Source organism: Morone saxatilis, unplaced genomic scaffold (genome assembly GCF_004916995.1).
Source record: "Morone saxatilis isolate NCDOM2014 unplaced genomic scaffold, NCSU_SB_2.0 Contig16, whole genome shotgun sequence".
NCBI classification, from domain to species: Eukaryota; Metazoa; Chordata; class Actinopteri; family Moronidae; genus Morone; species Morone saxatilis.
Genome location: NW_023339718.1, coordinates 4,064,569 through 4,088,513, shown reverse-complemented (window position 1 = coordinate 4,088,513; position 23,945 = coordinate 4,064,569). Strand labels below are relative to the sequence as shown.

The 23,945-nt window shown below is 39.8% G+C and overlaps 1 protein-coding gene across 1 annotated transcript in view; it reads left to right on the top strand.

Moving 5' to 3' along the window:
• slc15a4 (solute carrier family 15 member 4) overlaps positions 1-22,062 on the top strand; it is a 31,515-nt gene extending 9,453 nt beyond the window's left edge. Inside the window, exons 7-9 of the mRNA XM_035658635.1 lie at positions 3,532-3,690; positions 7,797-7,955; positions 19,734-22,062. Coding sequence (XP_035514528.1) covers positions 3,532-3,690; positions 7,797-7,955; positions 19,734-19,885 — 470 coding nt within the window. The 3' untranslated portion in view covers positions 19,886-22,062. The remainder of the gene's footprint in view (positions 1-3,531; positions 3,691-7,796; positions 7,956-19,733) is intronic.
• Positions 22,063-23,945: the final 1,883 nt, after the last annotated feature.

Below are 23,945 nucleotides of genomic sequence, written 5' to 3'. Positions count from 1 at the left end.
AAACATGGAACTAATTTCAGTTTCTCACCAACAGTGGTACAAATGTGGCATGCTATACGGGAAATACTGTTGCTGGTTATTTAAGTATGATGCACTAAATCTTTTTTTTTTTACTAATTGTTATAACTAAATTGCCTTTACTGCTGTTTTCTTTTGGGACTCAGCAGATGGTCTGTCACAGATGTAGTAATTGTCCCTGAATCAACATTGCTTTCCACCTGGAAAAGGGAAAAAAGGCCCAAGAGGAGTTTTTTGCCCTGTAGCGCACAGGGGGAGCTGTGGCATCTCTCTTTTGGTCCTGAGTGACTGCACCCGCATTCAGTTGCACTGCTCAGTCCTATTCACTTCCAGCCTGTGGATTATTTTGGAAATAAAGTCTCAGCCAGGCCTGTCAGCGGGTGCTGCTGCATTGATACATCCAGGCTAAAATGTTTTGAGAGAGACAAGCCTGGAGGCAGGAAGAAAGCAAATCAGTAACACTCCTGAGAATCAATGCACATTATATTTTCTACAACCATTGCCCTTTCTCCTTTCTCAGATGCACAATACACCCGCCACATAGAATACGAACATGCTCTGTCATTAGTGACCTTTTAGATATTGACTGGTGTGCTTCAACCAGATTGCCAATTGACTGTTAAACATGCACTGAATCAAATTTGACAATGACTGGGAGGGATAATTAATTTTTTTTGTGAGTTTATTAAATACTTGGTTCATAAAAAATTAAATCAAGATAAATTAGGTCTACAGATGTTCAGCATATTAAATACAACAGATATATCAATATTATTGGATTGGCTACTAAGAGATTTTTGTGTCCAGATCTAGAAGCTCCAACAAATTTTCCCATTAATCATATTTGAGCATAACAACAATATCAGATAGTATTCGTTATGTAGCAGTTCTGTCTGTGTGTTCTACATGATCGAACACATAATTGCACATAATTGCAGCTGTCAAATAAGATCAAACCTACTGTACAGTCTGGTAAATCACATAATATAGTTATTATTTATTAGTGATTACTATAATTCTTGCTTTTTTATTGTCACCTGACAGCAAAATGTGTGAAAGGCCACATGGTCAATACACTATTTAAAGTTTATATATACAAAATTTACTTGCCACTCGGTGTCGCACTAGAACACCAGCATCTCAGATCAAAACCATGAGCGTTACGGGCAACCGGACCACAATCTTTCCAACACTCACCAACGCTGGTTGGGTCAAAATAAAGCCTTAATTCACAGAATTAGAAAACATTCACAAAAAGGGTTGCAGTGCCCACAGCGTTAGCCAGTGTTAACTCTTAAATTAACTTACACCCACAAAAAGGGCTTGTTGTTGCCACACTGAGAGGCTCAGATTGGTATTCTAAGTGTCTGACAACATAGCGGGAAAGGATCCCTACAGAGATAGACCTTTTGTTTATCTCTCGCCACCAGACTCCATAGACAAAAACAGTAATTTTACCTTGCATGTCATCGTAACTTCATTCAGTGGCATTAAACACAATAAATTCAACAAACCTGTCTTTGTTAGTCCTTCCACTGTGGTTGTGATTTTATAGGTAATGAGAAAGTTTGCTGAGGCAGAGTCTTCAGATGTTCTAGTCTGAGCGTTATGAAAGCCCAACTTAGCCCATCAGAAACATCCTTTTCAATCAGCGAGATGTGGTAAAAGGTCTAGTAACCTCATCTAATATGTCTAATGTGCTCGTTTTAAAGTAATATTTTCTTTTCAGAGGACATGAGAATTCCTAGAGCGAAAGGTGTTCAAACATGTTCATTTCTGATGTTCAAAAGCCATTTGAGTATTTACTTTTCCATTTGGCTTCTTGAAAGAAAGTGCAGTCCTTGCATTTGAATTCAAGCAAAATAAATTCAGAATATTGCAGAAAGCAATTTTGAGTCCTGGGAGTGGAAAGAAAGGGTTTACGATGGTGCAGTAGTGTGGCCATTGGTCACACAACAGTAGGTGAACGCACAGCTAGTGTGAAACACAGTTCTGACCTGGATTTGAGGAGTCAAATCAGGCGAGTGGATCAAATCAGTACGGTAGTGTACTTTGTAAAATGAGCTGCATTATTAATGATATTGTATCTCCGTCTTATTTTAACCATTATTCATCCAGGAATAATTTGCTGAGCCTCTGTGCTGTTTATCCCCAGCATTGCCTTGCTCCACACTAATTCAGTTACACACATTGACTCCTTGGAGCTGCCTTATGCTGTTGTTACATTTTGAACTGCATTTCCCTCAGCTGGCTTTCTGTGTGTCCTCAGTGTTTATCTTCATCTGTCCAATAGCTGGAATCATGTTGTGTTCATAGACTGACAGATGGTTAGCTGGGAACGACCGAGTGTGGCATCTTTTGCCCAGAGAATAGCCATCCAACACATCGCATTGTCAGCCTGCCACCCTGTGTCCACAACACTGGCCACACCACTGCTGTTCAGAGTTAGGATCACTCTCATCACCATGTGCACGAGATGTGCAGGACGATGCCATGATGACATTGGTGCAGCGATATTTCACAGGGTTTCGTCGCGCTCACTGACACAAGGACGGCTGGACCTCCATGCAGTGCAAAGGGACAGCTGAAGACACGCTGTCAAGCGGACACTGGAATGTTTTTGATCCCCTTTTCGTTTGTGTCCAACAATCTCAGACTTCAGCTGCATACTGGGGCCGGCTCTGAAAAGCTGTGCTGACATTGCTTTTGAAGATTTTTTTTTTTTTTTAGCATGTTTTATCACATTCTCTTAACTTTATGTCCTAATCTGCTTTGGTTAAAGCTCAATGGCTTTTAGGTGTCCACAACTGTCTTTTATAAAAGCTAGAGCAGAGTTGCCAGGGATCACACTGGGTTGTCTGATGTGTGATGTTTAGTAAGGGAAAAAAAAATTGGGATGTGTGTTTATAGTGAGAGTTGCTCTGGGCAGCCCAGTGGCCACACTGTTTGAGATGGAGGCCTGGTATTATAGGATAGCCGGATTACAAGGCTACAACTCCTCTCAAATACAGCATTAAGTGTAGTTATGATAGGAGGCTGTCTCTGGGAGTTATCTGGAAATAGCCGCTGGTTACACGATAATAGCTATCGAATAAAGCTTTTAGAAGGCGGCAGCAGTTGATGACAACTGCTTGGCTCTTATTATTGAACCGTCTACACTGATCCATTTCTAACTGTCATAATATATAAGCGTGCAGATGTGATCTTAATGAAGTGCTAGAGTAGCCTTAAAACTAGCTAAATGCTTAATGGACTGTCACTGAGTCCTCTAACTCTCTGGCTGTTTGTTGGTGTCATGGACTTTAGGGTGATAATTTAACGAGTGTTTCTTCATCCTGACTGAAAAATACAACCCTTTAGATTCACCCGATGTCCTATTTTTTTTTGGTATGTCTGTTGCAGAATTATAGCTTGTGTGTGTGTGTGTGTGTGTAGTATTTTAGGGCAATGTTTTGTCCATTTACCCTCAGCTAAATGTGCTCATGTTAATTGTTTCTGTGTCTGTCCCCTCAGGTATTTTGGAGACAAAACGCCTGGACATCGTCAGATCAAATGGTACCATTGACCAGGTGCTTGGCAACGTTATCTACTACGCGGCAGATTTGCCCATATGGTGGCAAGTGCCTCAGTATGTGCTGATAGGAATCAGCGAAATCTTTGCCAGCATTGCAGGTACAGTTGCTTGACTTCTGTGTCTCATTTAGCACTGCGGTCAGTTTGACATGATGATTCAGACTAATGGTAAAATACAGTATCCTCCAGTGATGAGCCTCATGCTTTCAGCCAGACCGATTCACATTCACACTGAGCCACTCTGAGTGGATTGTGGGCAAAAAAAAACGTAGGGCCCCTTCACCTAAGCAGAATGCAATGAAGACTAATGTCTAAACCCTTTTTGAACAGTTTGTTTGATTCATTGCCAGACTGCACCAGCCTAATGTGTTTACGGGTTGTAGTCCAGAGTAAATAGCGCAAGAAGTCGATCGATAATTGATTATCCTGATTTTCTCACACACTGCAGGACATTGTTCAGTAATGGGACATTTTATAAATAAGGTGTGGATAAAGTAACCTTTTAAAATTGAAATGATGATGATGACAGCTGTGCCAGAGACCCGCCTCACATTAGCACTCTTCCTCTGCTTGTTGTTCAGACAGATACAGTCAATAATAAGACGGATAAATACACAGATACATACCTTTTTACTATACCATGTACCCCTTAGGGTATAACCCATTGTGGCAACACAATTAACATTATAACATAAACTTTTCACTTCCATGTTTATTCAGCTGGTATGTTGACATTTAAAACTATGATCTTGTCAAATAAATATAAATGTATATAAATAAATAAATACCAGCATATGTAATAGTAATCACAGTGAGAGAGAGAGAGAGAGAGAGAGAGAGAGAGAGATAATACTGACAAATTGCACTGCACTGTAGTGCAAGTTCAACTCCTAATTATCCAATTAGCATGCTTCCCCAGCTGTTCATAGGGACATATTACACTTGAATACACAGAAAATGATGTTATGTTTAATTATCAGTCCAGCACTTTGAGGGTGCTGACAGTTGCATTTGAATGTAGACCAAAGAGGCTGAGAATCTGTCTTAAACATGAGCTCATTATAACGTCTAATGACTGTAGGAACAAAGGAAAAGTCATTTACTTACACTAAAGCTAACAGTATATTCATAGACTGTACAAGAAACAGTAGATGAAGCTTCCGGGTCTGAAAAGTGAAGCCCATATGGAAGTGCTTTAAATCTGCATTCTTCCTAATGGCCAGCAGGCTTTTTGCAACCATTGGTTGGTTCCCAAGCATGTAGCAGAAACTACGGTGGCCATGAAAAACTAGTGTCTGTTCTGGGCTACTGTAGAAACACGTTTAATATGGCGGACTCGGTTGAAGAAGCCCCTTTAGATTAAAACGTCTTATTCTAAGGTAAGAAAAACACAACAATTCTTATTTTCAGGTGATTAAACATTAATGAAAACATACATATGAATATCATATTTCATTTCAGCCAATAGATCCTCCTAAATGTTACACACTGGACCTTTTTTAATGTCTGATATCTGTTATGAATAATCTATCTGCTAACGGAAAATTGGAGAATATTTTTAGAAAACAGCACTTGGACCATCTTTTCACACTAGGAAGTTTATGAATTTTGCCCCAGGTCTGATTTGAATTCAGAGTTGTATTGCTGTTGCTGCTCAGATGATTCATTCCAGTAAATATCATTCTAAGACATATGCTCATCAATTTGAGGCCACCCATGATCCTTCACTGGAAATTTAGCAGTGTTTGCTTTCCCCAGAGAAATAGATTCCCTGTTCTTTTCTGGAAAATGATTTAAAAAGAAAAGCATTGGATCAAAGCAGGTCAGAGCAGTGCATGCTGGAACCGACAGCTGCAAACTTGTTTTTGATACTTTCAGGGAATCAGCTGAAAACTGTTCAGCAAGCCAGCTCTCATTTCCTTTCTTTTTTTTCTTGTCTTTTTTTGTGAGCCCTGACCTAAACAGGAAATACCATTTCATTAAAAGCTGTGAGAACTAAGGCCTTATTGCCCCAGCAATACAATAATGTGACAAAGTGAGAAATTGCTCTAATGTTATATCAAATTGCGTCCGCGAAATCCGAGACAAGAATGGAAACAACAGCGACAATATTCTCCTTTATTAAAAGAGGGGAGTTTGTGTCTGTGAGAAATGTGATACAGAACATTGCAATGTGGCAGCTGTGTCCCATTTTTATCCTACTCTGTACTCGCAATGCACAGCTGAAATCCGCCTTGTATTGTGTTTATCTGTTTTGTGTCTATATCTGTCTGTAAAGCTTTTTCTTTCTTTCTTAATGTCTTTTTTCGCTGCAGTCATGATCATGGCTCCAGGCCTCAATTATCTTAGTGATTCGAGTTTGTTAAGGCCTCCAGCCATGATTGAGTCATTCTCCTAATAGTAGGGGTCATTGGGGTTGTTGTAGGCTCTTCCACACAGCACTCACTTTATTTCTATATCAAGAGTGAAGATTGCACCATTAATATTTAGGAGTTTTCTCACCGCAGTGGAAGGATTATCCAGCCAGTCACTGCAGGGTTTCTGTAGGAATGAACAATCGTCATCTTTAAGTTTAAAACCAGTGCTTACTGAAATTTGTTTAATAAGCCACCGATATTATGAGCTTGGCCCTTGAACAGAACTACTTCCATAAAACACTGGGATTTGCACGAAACTATCAGGGTCCCTATGAAAGTCAAATCCAGACGTAACAAAGCTATAGGGATCCTTAAAATAAACGTACTCTCTTCTCTCCTTCCATACCATCCCACAGGGCTTACCTCAAGGAAAATTGGCTGACAGAATTGTGACATATGTCTGGTTAGGAGGAATATTTCCCCTTCCTCTGTTTGAATAAATCTGTTTAAAACCTCCGGTGCCTTCAAACTTCCCCGCTGCAATCCCCAGTCTTGTAGAAAGACGGGTAATTCTTTGCTCGTACACCACCCAAGTTAGTCTGCTGTCAGGCAATGAGAATTTGCAGAGAATTTGCAGAGAATTTTGTAAAACAATTCTCTACTATATTATTAATTACGTGTTGCACTTTTGAAAATGTTAAGGGCTAATATATTTTCTAAGAAAGAAAAATCACGCCTTCAGCCATGCCCTTGGGAGGAAAACATTCTATATACATTTTAAATTCCATGCTTTTCTTTTTCTTTTCTCACATAATGCTGTCTTTACATTGAGAAAGGTCAAGCTGTTTGCATGCGAGGCCAACCATTGACATCATGACATTATTGTCGTCAGACAAGAGCTGGATTTAACATAATGTTGCCTGCAATGTTGTTCTGTACTGTTCACTGTGCAGAGCTGTATCTGCGAATCCTCACCCAACCTTTGCAGTCCCCTGCGATATGCATAGCTATTGACCAATGTCTGTTTCTATCAAAAGGTTAGCTTAGGATATAAACAAATGTATCATTGTGAACTTCTGTAAAGGGCATTCATGTTTTCCACTGAGTAATAACCTCATGTTTGCCATGCTCTTATCTCATTCCTTTTCTGATGACTTCTTTTTTTGCACAACTAACACAGGTATCAGTAAGGAAACTGTGTGTGCAATGTCCCCCTCCAAGGAAGGTCTTAAACGGCGAATGTATTTAAACGCAGCTCCCTAATCTCTCCCGACAGAAGTAGCTATAGGGCCTCATTTGAAAAATCACATGTTTGAGGTGCCATGAAATTATCAATGTCAGCTTGCAGGCAGACAGATCTCTAGGCAAAAAAAAGATACATATTTGATGTTTTTTCTGGCATCTCTCTTTCTCTTAGGTCCCTTGCCCATTTTCCCAGTCCTTTTATTTCTTTCAAGACACAGTAAATACTGAGTGATGTGTTTTCCAGAAATAACTGTTTTTTGGAGACCAGTACCATGCAAAGTAGATCCCCAACAATGGTACCACAGACCAGTGCCACCATGGAAATGTATCTGTCAAGCAGCTGCAGAAGAAGCCTTTTGGTGTTGCATACAATATAGTAAAAGGAACCCAGTCACTGTCAACAAAAACCCATCATGGCAAATACATGGAAAAGACAGACATTATACCCAATTACATGGTGTTATCTTGTTTTGCTCGCAGACATGAACTCGTGACGTGTTCAGGAAAAGCATATGACTAAATAGAGTGATATAACAGGCTACATTACACTTTTATTTGCTACCGGAAATGCCCTATAAACTATTTTTACTCCCGTTGTTGCAGGTCTGGAGTTTGCCTATTCTGCGGCCCCGAAGTCCATGCAGAGCGCCATCATGGGGCTCTTCTTTTTCTTCTCTGGAGTCGGCTCCTTCGTGGGCTCCGGTTTGCTGGCTATCGTCTCCCTCCCTCAGATTGGCTGGATGTCATCCCACAGAGACTTTGGTAAGAGATACAGCAGCCTATAAATACACTCGTAATATATGCAGGCATTGTTGCAAACCACCACCAAGAGCTAGAAGACATAAAGTAAAGCAGCTGCAGTCTATATTTTTATAATAACAACGAATTGTAATGTGAAAGGGGTCACTCGTAATGATAAAGCCGCAGAGAATTTTCACCTGACTCTGCTGTTCCTGTCAGCTCGCCGGAGCTTTATAGCTTCTTTGAGCTCATTGTGTTGATTTTCCAGCCTGCAACTTTACTGTTTTTCTTCACTGTCATCACTCTCACAGCGTCATTTTTGGCCTCTGCAGGCAGCTGTTTTCAACATAGAAGCTCTAAAAACTCACTGTACACGACCTGCTCAGCCCCAAACACATACAGTAAGATTAGCAACTGGTTAACATAGTGGAGCAGCTAGGGAGCAAGTTATTTCCTTCAGAGTTAGTGGAGACCAAACAGAGCTAAAAGGAGTGAGAATGTTATGCGTGTAATCACAAATAGGCGACCAATGTGGGTTTTTCAATATTTAGAGAGCAGACAGGCTCATGCCCAATATATAATGCTGATATCAAAACAAAGAAAAGTCATGTATAATTCCATTATTCCATGCACATTACAATCTAATATATATGGTTATCTTCGCCACTAACATGTTGTTAGATGGAATAGAACAATGCATTGGGTTAGGGTGTAGATTTCAGAACATGACTGGTATTTAAGGGAGAGTGGAGTACGGTATCGTGAAACTGACGTCATTAAACTGCATTATTTTATACATTGTAATATCTATTTAACACCAGCCAGTAACAGCTTTAGATTAGATTACTTGTCATTTAGGGTGGAAGAAAGATGGTGACGGTTTAGCAGCAGCATGCACAAGAGTTGCAGTACAGGGCTCCAAACTAACTTTTTAACCAGCTTCCCAAAACTCACAAGGGGGAGCGCTAACATCGTTCCACAGCAGCCCAACACTGACAAGGCAGCCTGCAGACATTTTTTCATTTACCGCCCTCCCAAGCGCAGGCATCAGCCAATGCCGATCATCTCAAAATGCCAGATTAATCAGACTGATGAATCAATCTAGCACTAACAATGGTCAGCACAACTCCAAATGAATAATAATGTTGTTCTGTAATTGCTGGTAGTGTAAATAGGCAACTGTTAGCTTAACAAGTTGGCCATATTAACTTACAATGTATATGTCAATGTCAATATGTCAAAAATGTGTTTGTTTCTGCTGCCAAAAAAATTACTTATTACAGGTTTAAAGATGTTTTTTATTTAATCAATCATGATTTTTACTACTAATAATAATTACTAAAAGGCTGTGAATAAATATTAATAATGTTGTACGGTGGTATATCAAGCTTTATGAGTCCTGACATGGCACAGATTCCAGTGTGTGTGTCTGTGTGTGTTATTGAGCCCGTTTGACATGCATGCAGACTAATGGGGGGTCCTACATAAGATGTCTGTGGTTAAACTTAAAGAACGATGCTACTCTCTTCAGAATACCTTCAGCACAGAGGTGATTGATCTTTACTCATGCCGTTTTCTTAGGGCTGTCCATAATCCTCCTGAACTGAGCATTACAGTTGTCAAGCCTGCTGTTAGTGCCCTATCAACTTTGCACATCGACCATATGTATAGACTCACGGAAATAGAATAGGTGGTATCGATTCAGATACAGAAATTTATTTTCCAGGGACATACCATAAGAATCTTCATAGCTTGTTCTGATTTAAAATCCACTTAAAGAGTTTGTGGATAAGACACGGAAAGACGGGGGGGGGGCTTGTTTTAAGAGTGTTTCCTATAATAAATAGACATGTCAGACTAACGACAAAAGGTTTGTGTAAATCTGTCCAAGTGGTGGAATGAATAGCACAGTGGTGGCAGCAGATGGATGGGCTCCCTAGCAAGAGGAGGCTCCCAACGCAGATGCACTTTTCCCTGAGCATGCGGTAAATAAGCCAACACTGTAAATTGTTTACCCACAAACACCTAATAGCTCATTAATACAGTGTGCCGACAGGTAGGGAGGTACTTTTGATGATGTTAGCACTGGAGGATGCTTGGCGCGCCTCATAAATCCATCCTTTTGCTCAGCCTTGCTTCACTTGAGGGGCAGTTAAACTAGAGCCGGATTGCCTGTAAGACTTCTTTTTGCTTTCCAAAATAAGTCATTTAAAAGGTGAGCTTCAGAAATGGAACAAAACATCCTCCTGGCCACTGATAAAAGGCGCATGGCACAAAGCTTAGCCATTAAGCCACAGTCAGGATTCATGCAGTTTGTTTTTGTGGCTGTTTTTTTACAGTTTGTTGCATGTTAGCTTCTTCCACATCTCATGGCTCTCTAGGTGGAATGGATTCAACTTATTTCCATGGCTGCAGGCAAAATGGTGTGCAGTAAACAGCATCTTGGGTGAGCTGTGCTAAGTTGTACTGAGCTGTGCGGGCCTGAAGACAGATGAGCAACATTAATCACAGGCTGGGGGTCTGATTACATAGCCCTGCTTCTCTTAAGTAAAGCTGTCCCTGGAGCGTTACATGGGGATGGCACTGCTAGTCTGGCATCACACTGGATGCTCAGCTCTCCTGTCATGCTGTAGCTCCATCTCTCCCACTAATGTCTCACTGATGTTAGTCAGCATAGGTAAAGTGTCACATGAAGAGTCTGTCCTTCATTACGGTTACCAGCTGGTGAAGTTCAAGTCTCAGATTCTTGGTTTGGCAAAGACGTTAAGATTCATTAACACTAGATGTGATAATGAATTGTGGAAAGAGGGGTCAGGTCATTGTGTGACTAAAAATGTTAATTTGTCTGTTTCTTAGTTAAAGTTATTAATGGGCAAGTAATGGAGAACAGACAAAAGGGTAGAGGGACAGTCGGGTAACTGTTGTATGTATGTTATAAAATAATTAGTGTGGCATTTTCATTTTAGACCAGTGGTTCCCAACCTCTGCTAAAGTGACATATTTTATAGATATTTCATATTATATTAAAAACTGTGCAAGTAACTCAAATAGTGAACTCATTAACAGCAAGAAGCTTGCATAAATTTATCAAATTTCAGATTTCTGTTTAGGGAACTTTTTATACAATTCTCTCTCTGTATTTTTAAATATTTTATTATATTTTTTGTCCCTGATGTTTGGCTTTTGTTCTATTAGACAATTTACATTAACTTTATTTTTCATTTACATTTCTTCAGAAGTGAACCAAACACATATAGGTCCTACTGTGTAAATTTTCATTTACTCACTAAGTTTATTTACATGCCATAAAATCAAGAAGGACTCGCAACCCCCCCATGAAGCTAGTGGGGGTCCCGCCCACACGTGTTCACTTGCTGACTAATATATCCCACCCACTCACAGGTGCCATGATGAATCAGTGTTATTCACTTCACCTGTCAGTGCTCATTATGTTGTGGCTGATCGGTGTATAAACAATAAGACAATAAAACAATGATGATTACGATGATGTATGTAATGGTATGGTAACAGTCCAGAAGTAGACATTAGTGGGGTGGGTGTGGATAATGTTGTTATTGAGTCTGTTTGAAAGTTGGTGTATGGGATAAGGAGTTGTGTGTGTGTGTGTGTCATAAATTTCTACATAATGAGACACTATAGGCAAGCAATTGACTTAAATAAATTTTTCATTTAAATTATATGCCATAATGTTTGCAGTTAATCTGATTTACACCACATGCAAAAGGGAAGTTTATACTAGCTAGAACTGAAACAATTAGTCAAAAAGATTTAATAGAGTAGTCGATGGAAAAAAAGCTATTTCCATTGAGTAGCTGTTTTGATAACTGATTAATATGTTTTTAAAGCAGAAAGTATCACTATTTGCTGCTTGTATTAGTCATCAATGACATTGAACTAAATGTCTTTGGGTTTTGGACTAAACAAGTTGTGTAGCACAATTAATTGAAATATAATTAAATTTGCAACATGGCCAAGGGCAATATCAAGATAAGATAAAATGTGTGACAAACAACATTATAATGAAGTACTGTAGAGCTTCAGAGATACCCTGATCTACAAATCTTTAAAGAATTAAAGAAAACATGTTTGTTTGGTACAGACCACAAAAAGTAACATCATCATGATTTTAATAGGCTTTTTTATTTCAGTGAAAATTAAATTTGTGATGCAATGCGAAGTTTTTAACATATCGTACAGGCCTAAAAACAAGTAATATTGACTGTATATGTCTGCCTGAACTCTTTTTAGGACATAATGATTAATTGATTAACCGATAAAACAGTCGACAGATTAATTTATAATGAAATTACTTTATAGTTGCAGCTCTGTTACAGTCATTCCTCAACCTTTTAACAGCAATATAAAAACATCTGTAAAAGAAATATTGTAAAGCATAATCCCAGTTGTGTCAATTATACATGAGTATGTTGTGAGTTTCAAAAACTCACATAGCAAGAACTTTACCAAAGAAAAAGCTGCTTTTTCAAAGTCCTCTCATGCCTGCCACTTGTTCTTGGAATTTTTTAGTCTCCGTAAGTGAATGAATTTCCCATTTAGCATGTTTGAGTGAATGACCACATGTGCCACTGAAAGCCCACAGCCCATCACCCATCAGTCTGCAATGCCGTGATGAAAACGGTCATACAGTATTTCAGCCACATCTGTTATAAACTTTAAACATATTGAGCTTATGTGTTGCAATTATTGATCCCTCAAATCCCACGGCACATCGTTTCCCCTTGTGGTCACATCTGGTTGAGGAGTCATCCATAACACTCTTTTATTTGGTATTTTTACAGGCCTGGTATAACACCATCACATCCTTTCCTGTCAGGGACGGCATCGAGCTGTTTTACCCTAGTAGGCCAAGTCAATCAAAGATCAACCTTTACTTTCTTCACAAGCATTATTCTTTACACAGAAGGAGGTTTTGTTTCTAGGAATCGTCTATTGTTGCATTTGTTCAGCCTTTGTGGAAGTATCATCCATTTAAAGTGACTGGTTTTTTGTTAGACACCATGGTCACGTGAAAGGAAGTGGCTACTTTGGCCATTTCTTTGGCCAGTATTCAAGCCCTGACTGATCTTATATCAGATGTCTGGGACGTGTCCAGACATTCAGAGTGAGTTGACATTCGCACATCCTGCTCATGAAGTGTTGGATCACACTCAGTGAAATGTCAGTGTTTTAATGGGAGCCTTTAATGTCAGATCTGGCAAATTTAACATGAACTCTTATTCTGTCTGAAAGGGCTCGATTTGAAGAAGCTTCATGTATTAGATTAGACAGAAGCAACAGAGGGCACATAAAAGTAGTCAGCATGTTGTGGCCATTTACAAAACTCCAGCACCAATCATAAAGTTTTAACGAGCAAGAGGAGAGCTGCAGAAAATAACTATATTTATAGCTGAGACAAACATGCATTGATTCCCGCTCTGATTTCATTCTGAGGCGCAGGATGGCATTGAATGCATCGAAGCATTAAAATGTTGGGTCATTGCACTGAAGGTCTAGATCAATTGATCCATTTTCAAACGTTAAATTGATATTGACCCGTTTCATCTGGACTCACGCGGTCCGCTCGAACCCGCTCGCAGGTAAATTGTCCCACAAGTTTATATCACTCAGATATTAGATGGCTGACCCTTTCTGTAGGGGCATTCAGTGTAATCACAATCTTGTCATTTACTAACTCACAGCTGTAAAACAGGCTCACAGAGGAACATGTGTGGAAGTCTTCGAGAAAAACTGTGTAGCATGTCCCACAACACCCCACTCTGATTGGTTTCTACTGTTCTCTCCCTTGCTAAGAATTTGCCTTTAAAATAACTGTCAAATATTTATGGGCTTCATTAATGTGTTTTACAGCAAGTCCTTGTTTAGTCTTTTGCTGCTGTAATTAGCCTTCCATAGTTTTGAAAATGCTTAGCAGCCAAGTGGGCCCTGGGGGGCGGAGGCTGAAGGGAGCAGGCAGAGCCTAACTTAATGTATAATGAAATTAGAACAAGAACCGTTACAAAACTAAAACCTTGCACAATTTTCAGGACTGTTCCAAAAAAAATTCGATGTTTACTTTTTTATGCCAGTCCCCCTTTTTCATTCTGTGGGTCCTAGTTAAGGGAGAGGTTTTAAAATCTGGAACAAAGGTTGAGAGCCAGTCATCTGTCAGAATAATCTTAACAACGGTAACAACATTTTCTCCAGCACTGACATTCAGACAGTGTTGAACATGTTGCTGTTTATCCTGCACTTATTTCCATACTGTCCATATTGTACTCTAAATGGATCACATTTTACTAAACGCTCTGCATATTGCTGTTTTCCGGCCAGGATACACACATCTTCCCTTGACATAATTTGTTTGCAGTATGCCTTGCTTTTGGTAAGCGATACTGCTGTTAATTAAGACTGCAGAGGCAGACTCTTAAGGTGAATTATCGATCGAAAATACAAGCGCTCTCGCTGCAAATGCACTTCCCTTTTCCTCCCGTGCTCTCCTGTCAAGCACTGCATGAATTATTCAAACACTGCTTTTGTTTTTGAAAGATTTCTCACAGCTTTTGTTTTTCTAAAACTTTTGACCAGGTTAGGATGACAATAAAATAGATGAAAACTATGTCGGGGGGATGGTTTCTAGTTGCCACTCATGTCATTAATGCTCTGGCAGAAATTCACAGTCATCAGCTAGCTGTCTATTCCTAGATCAAAGGTTTCAAGCTATAGAGATGGCCCAGCGCAGATCTTTGACGAAGAATCACTCCTGTGTTATTCACCCTATTATCGCGGTGTTTCTTTATTCCCCCTCGATTTCTAATTATCCACAAGAGCACGCACAGAGAGACTGAAAAAAAGAATTATTTAAATGCACGATGGTGACATTACAGAGTGTGATCTGCTCCACTGATCGCAAGCGATCATGCAATGCACCGGCATCACTTGTTTCAAATTAGTTAATCCTGCTCTTTGATCAGTAGCAAAGCATGCCCTGTTAAATCATGTACAAGAACATGAAGGCTTCTGTGTTAGCTGAGGCTGCGTTGTGACACAGCTGCCTGTAATGCAGTGAGGTGGATGTTATGCCGACCTTTGGTGTGAAACACTGCCATGTTTTAATCAAAGCTGTTGGCATTATACAGACTAGTTTAAGGTTAGGTTTAAGGAGTTACGCTGGGCTTGAAGGACAAATATTTTGCCACTCTGTTCTCTGAAGTAAGCATTGAGGTGAGTCATGTAAAACCCTGGGATGGAAGTATTGGTCGGTCGATCGCTTTACCACTTTGGCTCAGACTGAAATATCTCAACAGCTATTTACTAATGACCAGTAAATCCCCTGACTTTTCCTCAACCCGTCGGTCAAAATGTGGTAACGATTTGTTTTACTGTAAGTAAATTTAAAATAAGTCCAGAATTTTAAAGAAGTTTTCTGGAAAGAAGTCTTTAATTCTATACTAATTAGGGAAAATAGAGATGGTGTTCAATTTATTCTTTCCAATTATTTCTGATGAATTGCACAAGGCAAGGATACAATTTAACATAGTATATGAAGAACAGTGGTGAGTCAATATAACAGTAAAGGCAACATAAAATTCAATACAAACTGTGACATTAACATAGATTAGCTTGCTTCACTAACGAGTTAGCATTAGTGCATTAACGTAGTGTAAAATCTGGATCAGCACTCCCTAGTTTGACAGTTTGATCTGAGTTGCCTCCGTTGAGTTGATGCTAACATGTTAAACTAAAGTGGTGAACATGCTACAACATTATACCTGCTAAATATCAGCATAAACTGCTAGCATGGCTGTAGACTCGTGGGGCTCTACTTTTGGGTCGTTGAAATTAGTTTCCCAGTGCACGCCGCACAGGTGGAGGTGAAGCACAAACAGGTGGAAGGTTCATTTGGATGAGCAAGCGTTGGTATTTTTAGACTTTGAGCCGAGAATAGATGTTTGAGAAGCACGTCTGATTCGGCTGCAACATCAATCTGCTGCAATCTGAGGATTTTTTATCAAGAACAGCAAACAAAATACTTGGAGCAACTGCGCAGCAATAACAGAATCATTTAAAAAAAAAAGTAAATAAACAGTTTTAATGAAACACTCCCCAGCCAGTAGATGTGTTTACTTAGGCTTCAAAAAATACCGTTCAATGTGGTTAAAGCAGGGCCGTCAGTAAGCACCAATTTATAAGTGAATATAAGCTATTCTTGCTATTCTTATCTGTTGTCCACAGCTGCTTTATGCTGCTTTATGAAAAGCTTCTCCTTCAGCAGCAGGACACACACATGTGATAAACCTGCAGCCTCTGATTAGAGAGGTGACGTGCCAGAGCGCGGTGCTATTACGCATGGCCGTCCACTGTGTTTACCTTCATTAAATTACCTCCAAATGAAACCAGGCTGCTACAAAATAACAAACACACCTCCACACGCATCAGCCTGGCCGGTTACAGCTCTGCATTATGCTGTTAATGTGGGAGACATCGGATTACCAGAGCTCATTAATCCCGTGCATCGTAGCCTCCTTTACAATTTATTATATATATATATATATAAATAAATAAATCATGTTTTATTCTTGAAATCCATTACGAAGCAAATGCTGTTGGGTCACATTTTCAGATATGATGTAACCATTTATAGCCTGAAATACAGTAGAAGCATAGAAACTGCTTCGCCAAATAATTTTTTAATTTTAAATGTAATTAATTTCTATCATCAGTGTACAAAAAAAAAAGGACAATGTGCCTCTGGCTGCAAAATTGTGGTGCTGTGTTTGCGTCGTCTGGCTGTGCGTCATCCAGACAACAACTTGATTTCCTGGAGAAGCATCGTTCCTTTGGTTGAGCTAGTGATGTTATGCTTCTCTGTGATCGGCACAGCTGTTTCAGAGTGATAAGACAGTGATGTGACTAAGTGAGAGTGTGTTTATTAATCAACACACCCTCTGAATGTATGTATATATTGTATGGATTGCCATTTTTTATTCATTGTTGTATTTGATATTGACTACTATTTACTGCTGTTGGAAGTACGTCTGTTTGGCCGCCATATTGGAGAGGTCAAGAGCCGCTGGCTATCTGTACTCGGATACATAATTGTCTGTAACTCGCTTAATTCTGAACCGATTTTCACAAAATTTGGTTTGTTACAAACGTGAGAAACTGATTGTCAGAATTTGCCTACAGCAGCGGTTCACAAACCGGGGGACCGGGGACCTTGGAACTGGGGGGTTGTGAGGCCTTCCTGATTTTAAGGGGTTTTAAGGCCCTAGTATTTCTTTCATTTCTGTGAAGAAAACTAAATGAAACCGTTATTTTTGAAGTTTAGATTTGTATTAAAGATATACTCTTTGAAGACGTGAACACTATATTCACAAAGCCTTCACTCTCTGCTAGACAGCCTCATCCGACATTAAAGGTTTAAACAATCAAAGAGCTAATAGAACAATGGCAGAGTTCCAAGAAAACACAGAATTTGTCAAAGAAGAAGCCTATCAAGTATGTATGATTTGTTAAATATTTAAAAAAACAAAACATAATACAGACGGAGAATTGTAGAAAAAGTTCTTAAAAATATCTATTATTAATATATTCACAGGAAATAATCTGCTCAGAATTCATCAAAATCGCTCGTTTTACACAAACTTCCTGCAGTCATTATGTTCACTGTTTGGGTTCAATGTACAGTTTATCAGCTGTTTTCTACTGTTATTTTGAATATCATATGAAATGATGATATGAGTATAAAATGTCACTTACTTTTTAAGAATCTGCAGCCACAAAAAATCTTTCGAAACAGCAACGGCAACTAAATCTTAGCAGTTCTTTAGAGCACGATCAAAAACTCAGGCAAACAACAGGCTGAAGAAACCTTTTAGTTTCAGGTACTTTGAGTAGAAAGCTTTATATTCCCTTTCACCCATAAACCAAAATAGCAGCTTGGAGACACCCACACAGCACTGTACACCCCAGACCTTTTAATTGTCGCTTTGCACTTGTTGTTGTGCCTGTTTAATTAACATAACAACAATCATTCCAAGACTGTGCACAGTGCAGGTTAATTGAAGCAAAGACACGTTTTCTGCATCCTTTGTTTCTGACACATTCAGCTGTCGAGGGCCTGCTTCTGTGAGCGTGAACGCTGATGACCTCAACTGTACTGTGTGTTTGAACTGTTCTCTCCAAAAGTAAAGCCTTAAAAAGTTTAGCAAAGTGTCTAGTTTCTGCTGTGCTTGTATGCTTTCATCTCTTTGAACACATTCCAAAATGATTCAATAAAATAGCCAAAAAGCAAAGTGAGGAATAAAGGAAAAATCTTTTAAAATCCTGTTTTAGCCGTTAAGCACCATCTTGACCCAGGGTGCTGTTACTTATGAATTGACAGGTGTATCTAGACTGTACTTAAACACACTACACACACACACACACACACACACACACACACAGTTCCTGCCATGTGAATCGGCAGAGCTTAAATTGACAATTGCCCCCATATCTAATTAAAATCAAGCCTGCCTCTCTTTCTCAGGCTCTTTATTCGGTGTGACAGCTCCACATGGAGAAGCTAATGGGGGCTCCGGGGCTTCACATCCACTCCTTTCACGATAATGTGGGATGTAACCTACAGATTTCTCCGCCTTACATGGAGCCTGTTCGATACTGTACACTGGAGGCGAGCTGTTAAATACACTGCAGCAGAAACAAAGATGAAACCCTCCTTTGCTCAGTATGACGCACACTTCTGCAGCCGCCCCCAAAATGTCTCCTTGCCCAGCAAAGTAGTAAATGGCCTCATCTCATGCTGTTGACTACAAAGTCAATTGGTCTGCCTGCCTTGGTCAAGAGAACAAAAGCCACTCTAATGCCAGTTCAATTGTCTCCATACTCGAACAGTGGAGACAATTGTACTGTCGTCAGCTTTGCCCTTCATGTAAAACCCCAGTGAAGGGGAAAACAGGATTTGTTTAGAGCCATCCCTCTTGAGCTTTTATTGCTGAGTGAGGACGACCACTTCACTCAGCAGTGCAGCAAATGTTAAGACGGTTTGAGTTCAAAGGCTGCTGGTTGAAATGAGAAATGGGCGGAGGGTGTCAACAAATAGGGTTGCTCTTACACTTAATGCTAGAAACTTCAGCGCGCCCCTCCCTCCTGTACATAAGCCGTACAGCAAATCACAGTGAAGGCATCTGTTTATTTTTTCCTCTTTTGTTCGTTGCATCCCATTCCCAAGAGGAAACAAACTGTCCTTTAATACCGATGAAAGACTCCCTGGCTCGTATCACCGCTGAGGGCCCGTACCGTTCTGTTATTTCTGATTCTTCCAAGCCCCACATCATCAATACCGCCTTTCTGTATCGACGCAGAAGAGCGGGGGTCAACCGTCTCCGCTTTCAGAAGGGTTCACACCGTGGTGAGATGAGACGTAACAAGCCACCCCTCCACTGAATCCTAATTCCTGACAGGATCGTGTTCCCCTGCCATCCTCACTTCAAGCCTGCCTTTTATGTCTAACAACAACACAGCAACCTGCCACATTTGCAAGCTTGTGGCCGTTTACCTTTGGTATTCTTTTAAAATGGAGTAGTACTTTGTGATAAAAGAACTACCCCGCCCCCCCCGCTGTCCCCCTCTGAATATGTCGCAACTCTTTTGTTCTCCAAATTTCCATATTTGTCATTTGTGACTCGAGTTTCGTAACGCCAGTCTGGCTGTTTGGATTGTCAGCCGCGGCGTTTCGTATTCTGCTCTAATAATGCCTTTTGTTTTCTCTCCTTTCAGGAAACATCAACGACTGCTCTCTGCACTACTACTTCTTCCTCCTGGCAGGGATCCAGGGCGTCACCTTGCTGGTCTTCCTTATCATCTCAGTCAAGTATGACAAGCAGAGGAGCAGAGCAGGAAGCCAAAGGCAGAGACAGACCTCCTCTTGACCCCCCACACACGTCCCCATTTCCCCCCCCCCACCGTACCTGCCTTTTCCGGTCCTATCGCTCAGTGCCCAAAGACCCTGTCGAATCACTCACTAATCAAATCCTACAAAGGTTCGGTTTACCTCTTCAGGTCACAAATTACCTGTACCTGTCGTGACTATATATTTCTTATTTATGTTTATTTGAGCTTTTAAGTGGGGACTACTTTTTCTATAACAATAATGGTTTTACATCGCTGTATGAATGCACAGGCACCACTCAGTATTGAGATTAACGCAGGAGCCATGTTTGAATCATTTCCGCTGCGCTCCTTCACTCCTGTGTGTTTACTCTTGTTGCCTTTTTTGATCATTTGCACTTGACTTGAGGAGTGGCGCCATAAAACATATCTAAATATTTTCTAATCATGAAGGATACTGAGTTGTTTTTATAGTTAGATTTTTACTTCTTCTTATTTTTGGACTAACGATTTTACTGACCCTGGTATGATACATTAGTATTTAGCCAAATTGACCGTTTTAAATTAATTCTAGACTTACATCCCAGACTAAAACTGGGATATTTCTGCATTAAGAGTACTTGAATGTTAGCATTATTTCTTGATTACAATTACTCATGTTGGGCTTCAAATATCTGTGCAGTAACGTAGTTGTAGTCGCATGGAATGGGACGTTTGTTTTAATGCATTTATTGCTGTTAATGTTGAGACAGAATTTGTTAGAGATTAAACTCTTATTTAACTCATCTAATATTCAAATCTAATATTGAGAGAAAAAAAACTTCAAAAATTTGAACAAAAATAAGTTTTAATAAGCTTTGTAAAAAACAGTGAAAAGTTGTGGCTTCAGTCTTTGCTTGTGATGTTTTTGATTTTCTGATTCTTAGTCAGAGGCTAAATTGAAACATGGCCATTAGTGTTACAAACGTACAGAAAGGAAATGCACACGCGTTCATTTTCCTGATTTCATTGGTTGTTTTCCCAGAATCAAATGATGTCTCTGGAACATAGGCAGTTTCGAAAGGAAAGGGAAGTTAAGTACTTCAGGGGCTGCGGTTTGGCTCAGCGCGTCCACACCTCATTGGCCCGCAAATGATTGTGCCGGAGCCAGCATCGAGCAGAGGAAACGTCAAGTGTGAACACTTGCTCCTGCGATGAGTTCACTGCTTTGTAGTGAATGATTAGTTTGGGCTGAGGGATACACGCTGCGGAGAGGAGGCGGCTACCAGCGGAGAGGTACTCGCTCTCGCAGCTTTGAGTCCTTTTGAGAGTGATGCTGAGGCATAAATCCTCAAACAGCTCCATACATGAATAAGTCCTCATGTCGAAAATACTCCCATGAAGCTTCACAGCAGTTTGTAAATTCTGGTCAAGCTGCAAAACTGCATGTCCGCACGACAAACAACTAATTAAGAAACTAACCTTAAAGCTTAACAGGCAACCTTGAGCAGAGCCCTTAAAATATCTTCTAAATTAATGCTGGGATTGTGATGGAAAGGAGTACAGACAAATTAAAAATGCAACCTATTCACACTGACGTATTCAGATTTAGAATTTCATAGCAAAATAAATCACAACTTTCCCAGTATTTGTTGTGAGGAACTTTCTACAGTGTTATCATGGCTTTGCAGCTTTGCCAGAAAATGTCTTTTTCTTGTATTTATTAGACTGTGATGCATTTGTTTTAGCTTTATACTGCAAAGAGAAATTCGTGTGTGTGTGTGTGCGCGTGTGTGTTTCTTCAATTCTTAAAAGGTACAGCACAAGGTACTGAATTTTATCAAAGCAAGAAAACTCAGGGCTCGAGCGATAGTGTCGAGTGACAAAAATTCTCCAGGAAATGTAAAACTGCCTTTGGGAGCTTAGAACAGTGTTTACCCTGTGGTGTCAATAAAGTTACATTTGTAACAGCACATAAAAAGCAAGAAGCTATCTCAGTACAGACGGTATGTGACGCCTGTTTCTTTTTTTGTGATCTTTCGTTTGTGTTTCATTGATCGGATAAATGGATGTTCCTTGTTTTATTGCATATTTTATATACACTTGCTTTGTCATCTCAGCCCTCTTAAAATAAGTTTTATTATGTTTATTTTGGAATTATACTCTGTTTTCATAATGCTGTAGAACTGGAATATTGTTTTGTGGTTATGTTTGTGGCCATTAAAGTATATTAAATTGAGCATTGGGTTTTTCATTTTCAGCCATTGTCTAAATAAGTAACGCTTTACAAAGCTTGTTGAAGCGTCTGTCATCAACATCACTTTACCTGCTGTTAACGGCTGTAAAACTCTTTTTTTCCTGTACTTTTATTATGAATATTTAGCATTTTGTCACACAAGCCAGCACTGCTTTGTCACAGGTTGTGCAGTCAGGATGAAAAATGAGTAGCCTACTTTAGTTCAAGCACAAATATTACAGATATATTACAAATATTTAAAGCATCAGAAAAGAGCCATAACATAATATCCTTCAGGTGGATGTTATCAGGTGGCGGGGTTGACCCTGTTGTTTACATGTGAAACACGGATTGTGCCTTTAAAGCCAGGAAGCTTTCATGATTAGGGTTATGGTTTGCTGATCCTAAGGGAAACTCAAAGTAGAGTGCCTAAATTATTTATATTACAAAAAAACACACCCTGAGGCAGACTGTTTGGGCAAATGTTGCAAACACAGAGGTGGAAAGCCTCATTTTGCATTCCTATTGGGGAAGGCAGCATATTTCTTCTTGGTTTCATCAGACACAGATTGAAATCAACACGTCATCACAGATCATTTTTTTAATGCTAAGCCCTCCCAGCCACGAGGCTCAGAGAGGGCCATTTCCTCTTTAATTTGGTCGGAGAGCCCATATAGCCGTGACTGAGGAGACAGCTTGATGTTTGAAACCAACACAATGCCTGCGGGTCATAATTCTAGTGTGGCGGCTTGTTTCTCATGTTGAGAGGAATTTCTGACACATCGAAGTTGTTATGGAGGCAGAATTGCAAGGCAATAACACTGAGATATATAGTGCTAGTGCTTGCCTCCCAATACTTTAAGTTAATTTATTGGCCAGGATTTAAGCAAACAATGGTGCCTTAGAGAGCACCTGCATTTATTTACGACTGATTTGGGTTTTCTGAGCATATTTTATTAGCCAAGGTGATGATTTGCCTCTGAAGTGTATAGAGTTCTCAATTTGTAAGTATCTTTAAACCATTCTAGTGACACTAACTGTGGGTTAGTGTTAAAGTCTATTGGATGGACTGCCAAGAGTTTAGTGACCCCCTGACATTCAGCACCACCAGCAGGATAAAGTTTCCTGTGAAATATCTCTTAATGTATAAACAAACTAACTCATTCATACACCGATGCACAGCATTGGCAGCAATTTGGGGTTCAGTATCTTACTCAAGGACACTTTGACGTGCAGCGGGAGGAGCCGGGGATCGAACCGCCAAACCTCTGATGAGTGGAGAACCCCCACTACTTTCTGAGCCACAGCCGCTCTATAGAACCACCCTGAGGTCCGTATTTGTGTTTTGAGGGAAATGTCTCAACAGCTATTTAATTGATCAGGATGAATGGTACAGATTTTGGTGACTTTTCATCTAGCGCCATCATCAGTTTAAATTGACATTTTTGGTTGACCAAATACCTGCATAAATATACCTTCCCATCAGTCTCAGCTGCTGTGTTTTGCCCTAATTAGGAAATCTGAGCACGCTAACATGCTAAACTTAAATGGTACTCATGGTAAACATTATACATTTCTAGCATTAGCGTTTTTGCATCGTCATTGTGAGCGTGTTAGTACGCTGATGTTAAACTCAGCACTGCTGTGCCTACAGCCTTACTAGCATAGCTGTAGCATAGCTTGGTGTAGTTTATTATTTCCTGCCAATAATGTGCCTACAAATACTCTGTAAAGGGTGTCTGTAGGTTCTTACAGTCTAAAATCCAATCATCTGAATTTTTAAAATGTCTCTTAAATTTGATTTTAACAGGTCTTTAACATCGGTTGTATTAATTAAGTTAATATTACCTGCATTGCCTGAAAAGGGGTCATCCCTATGTTCCCCG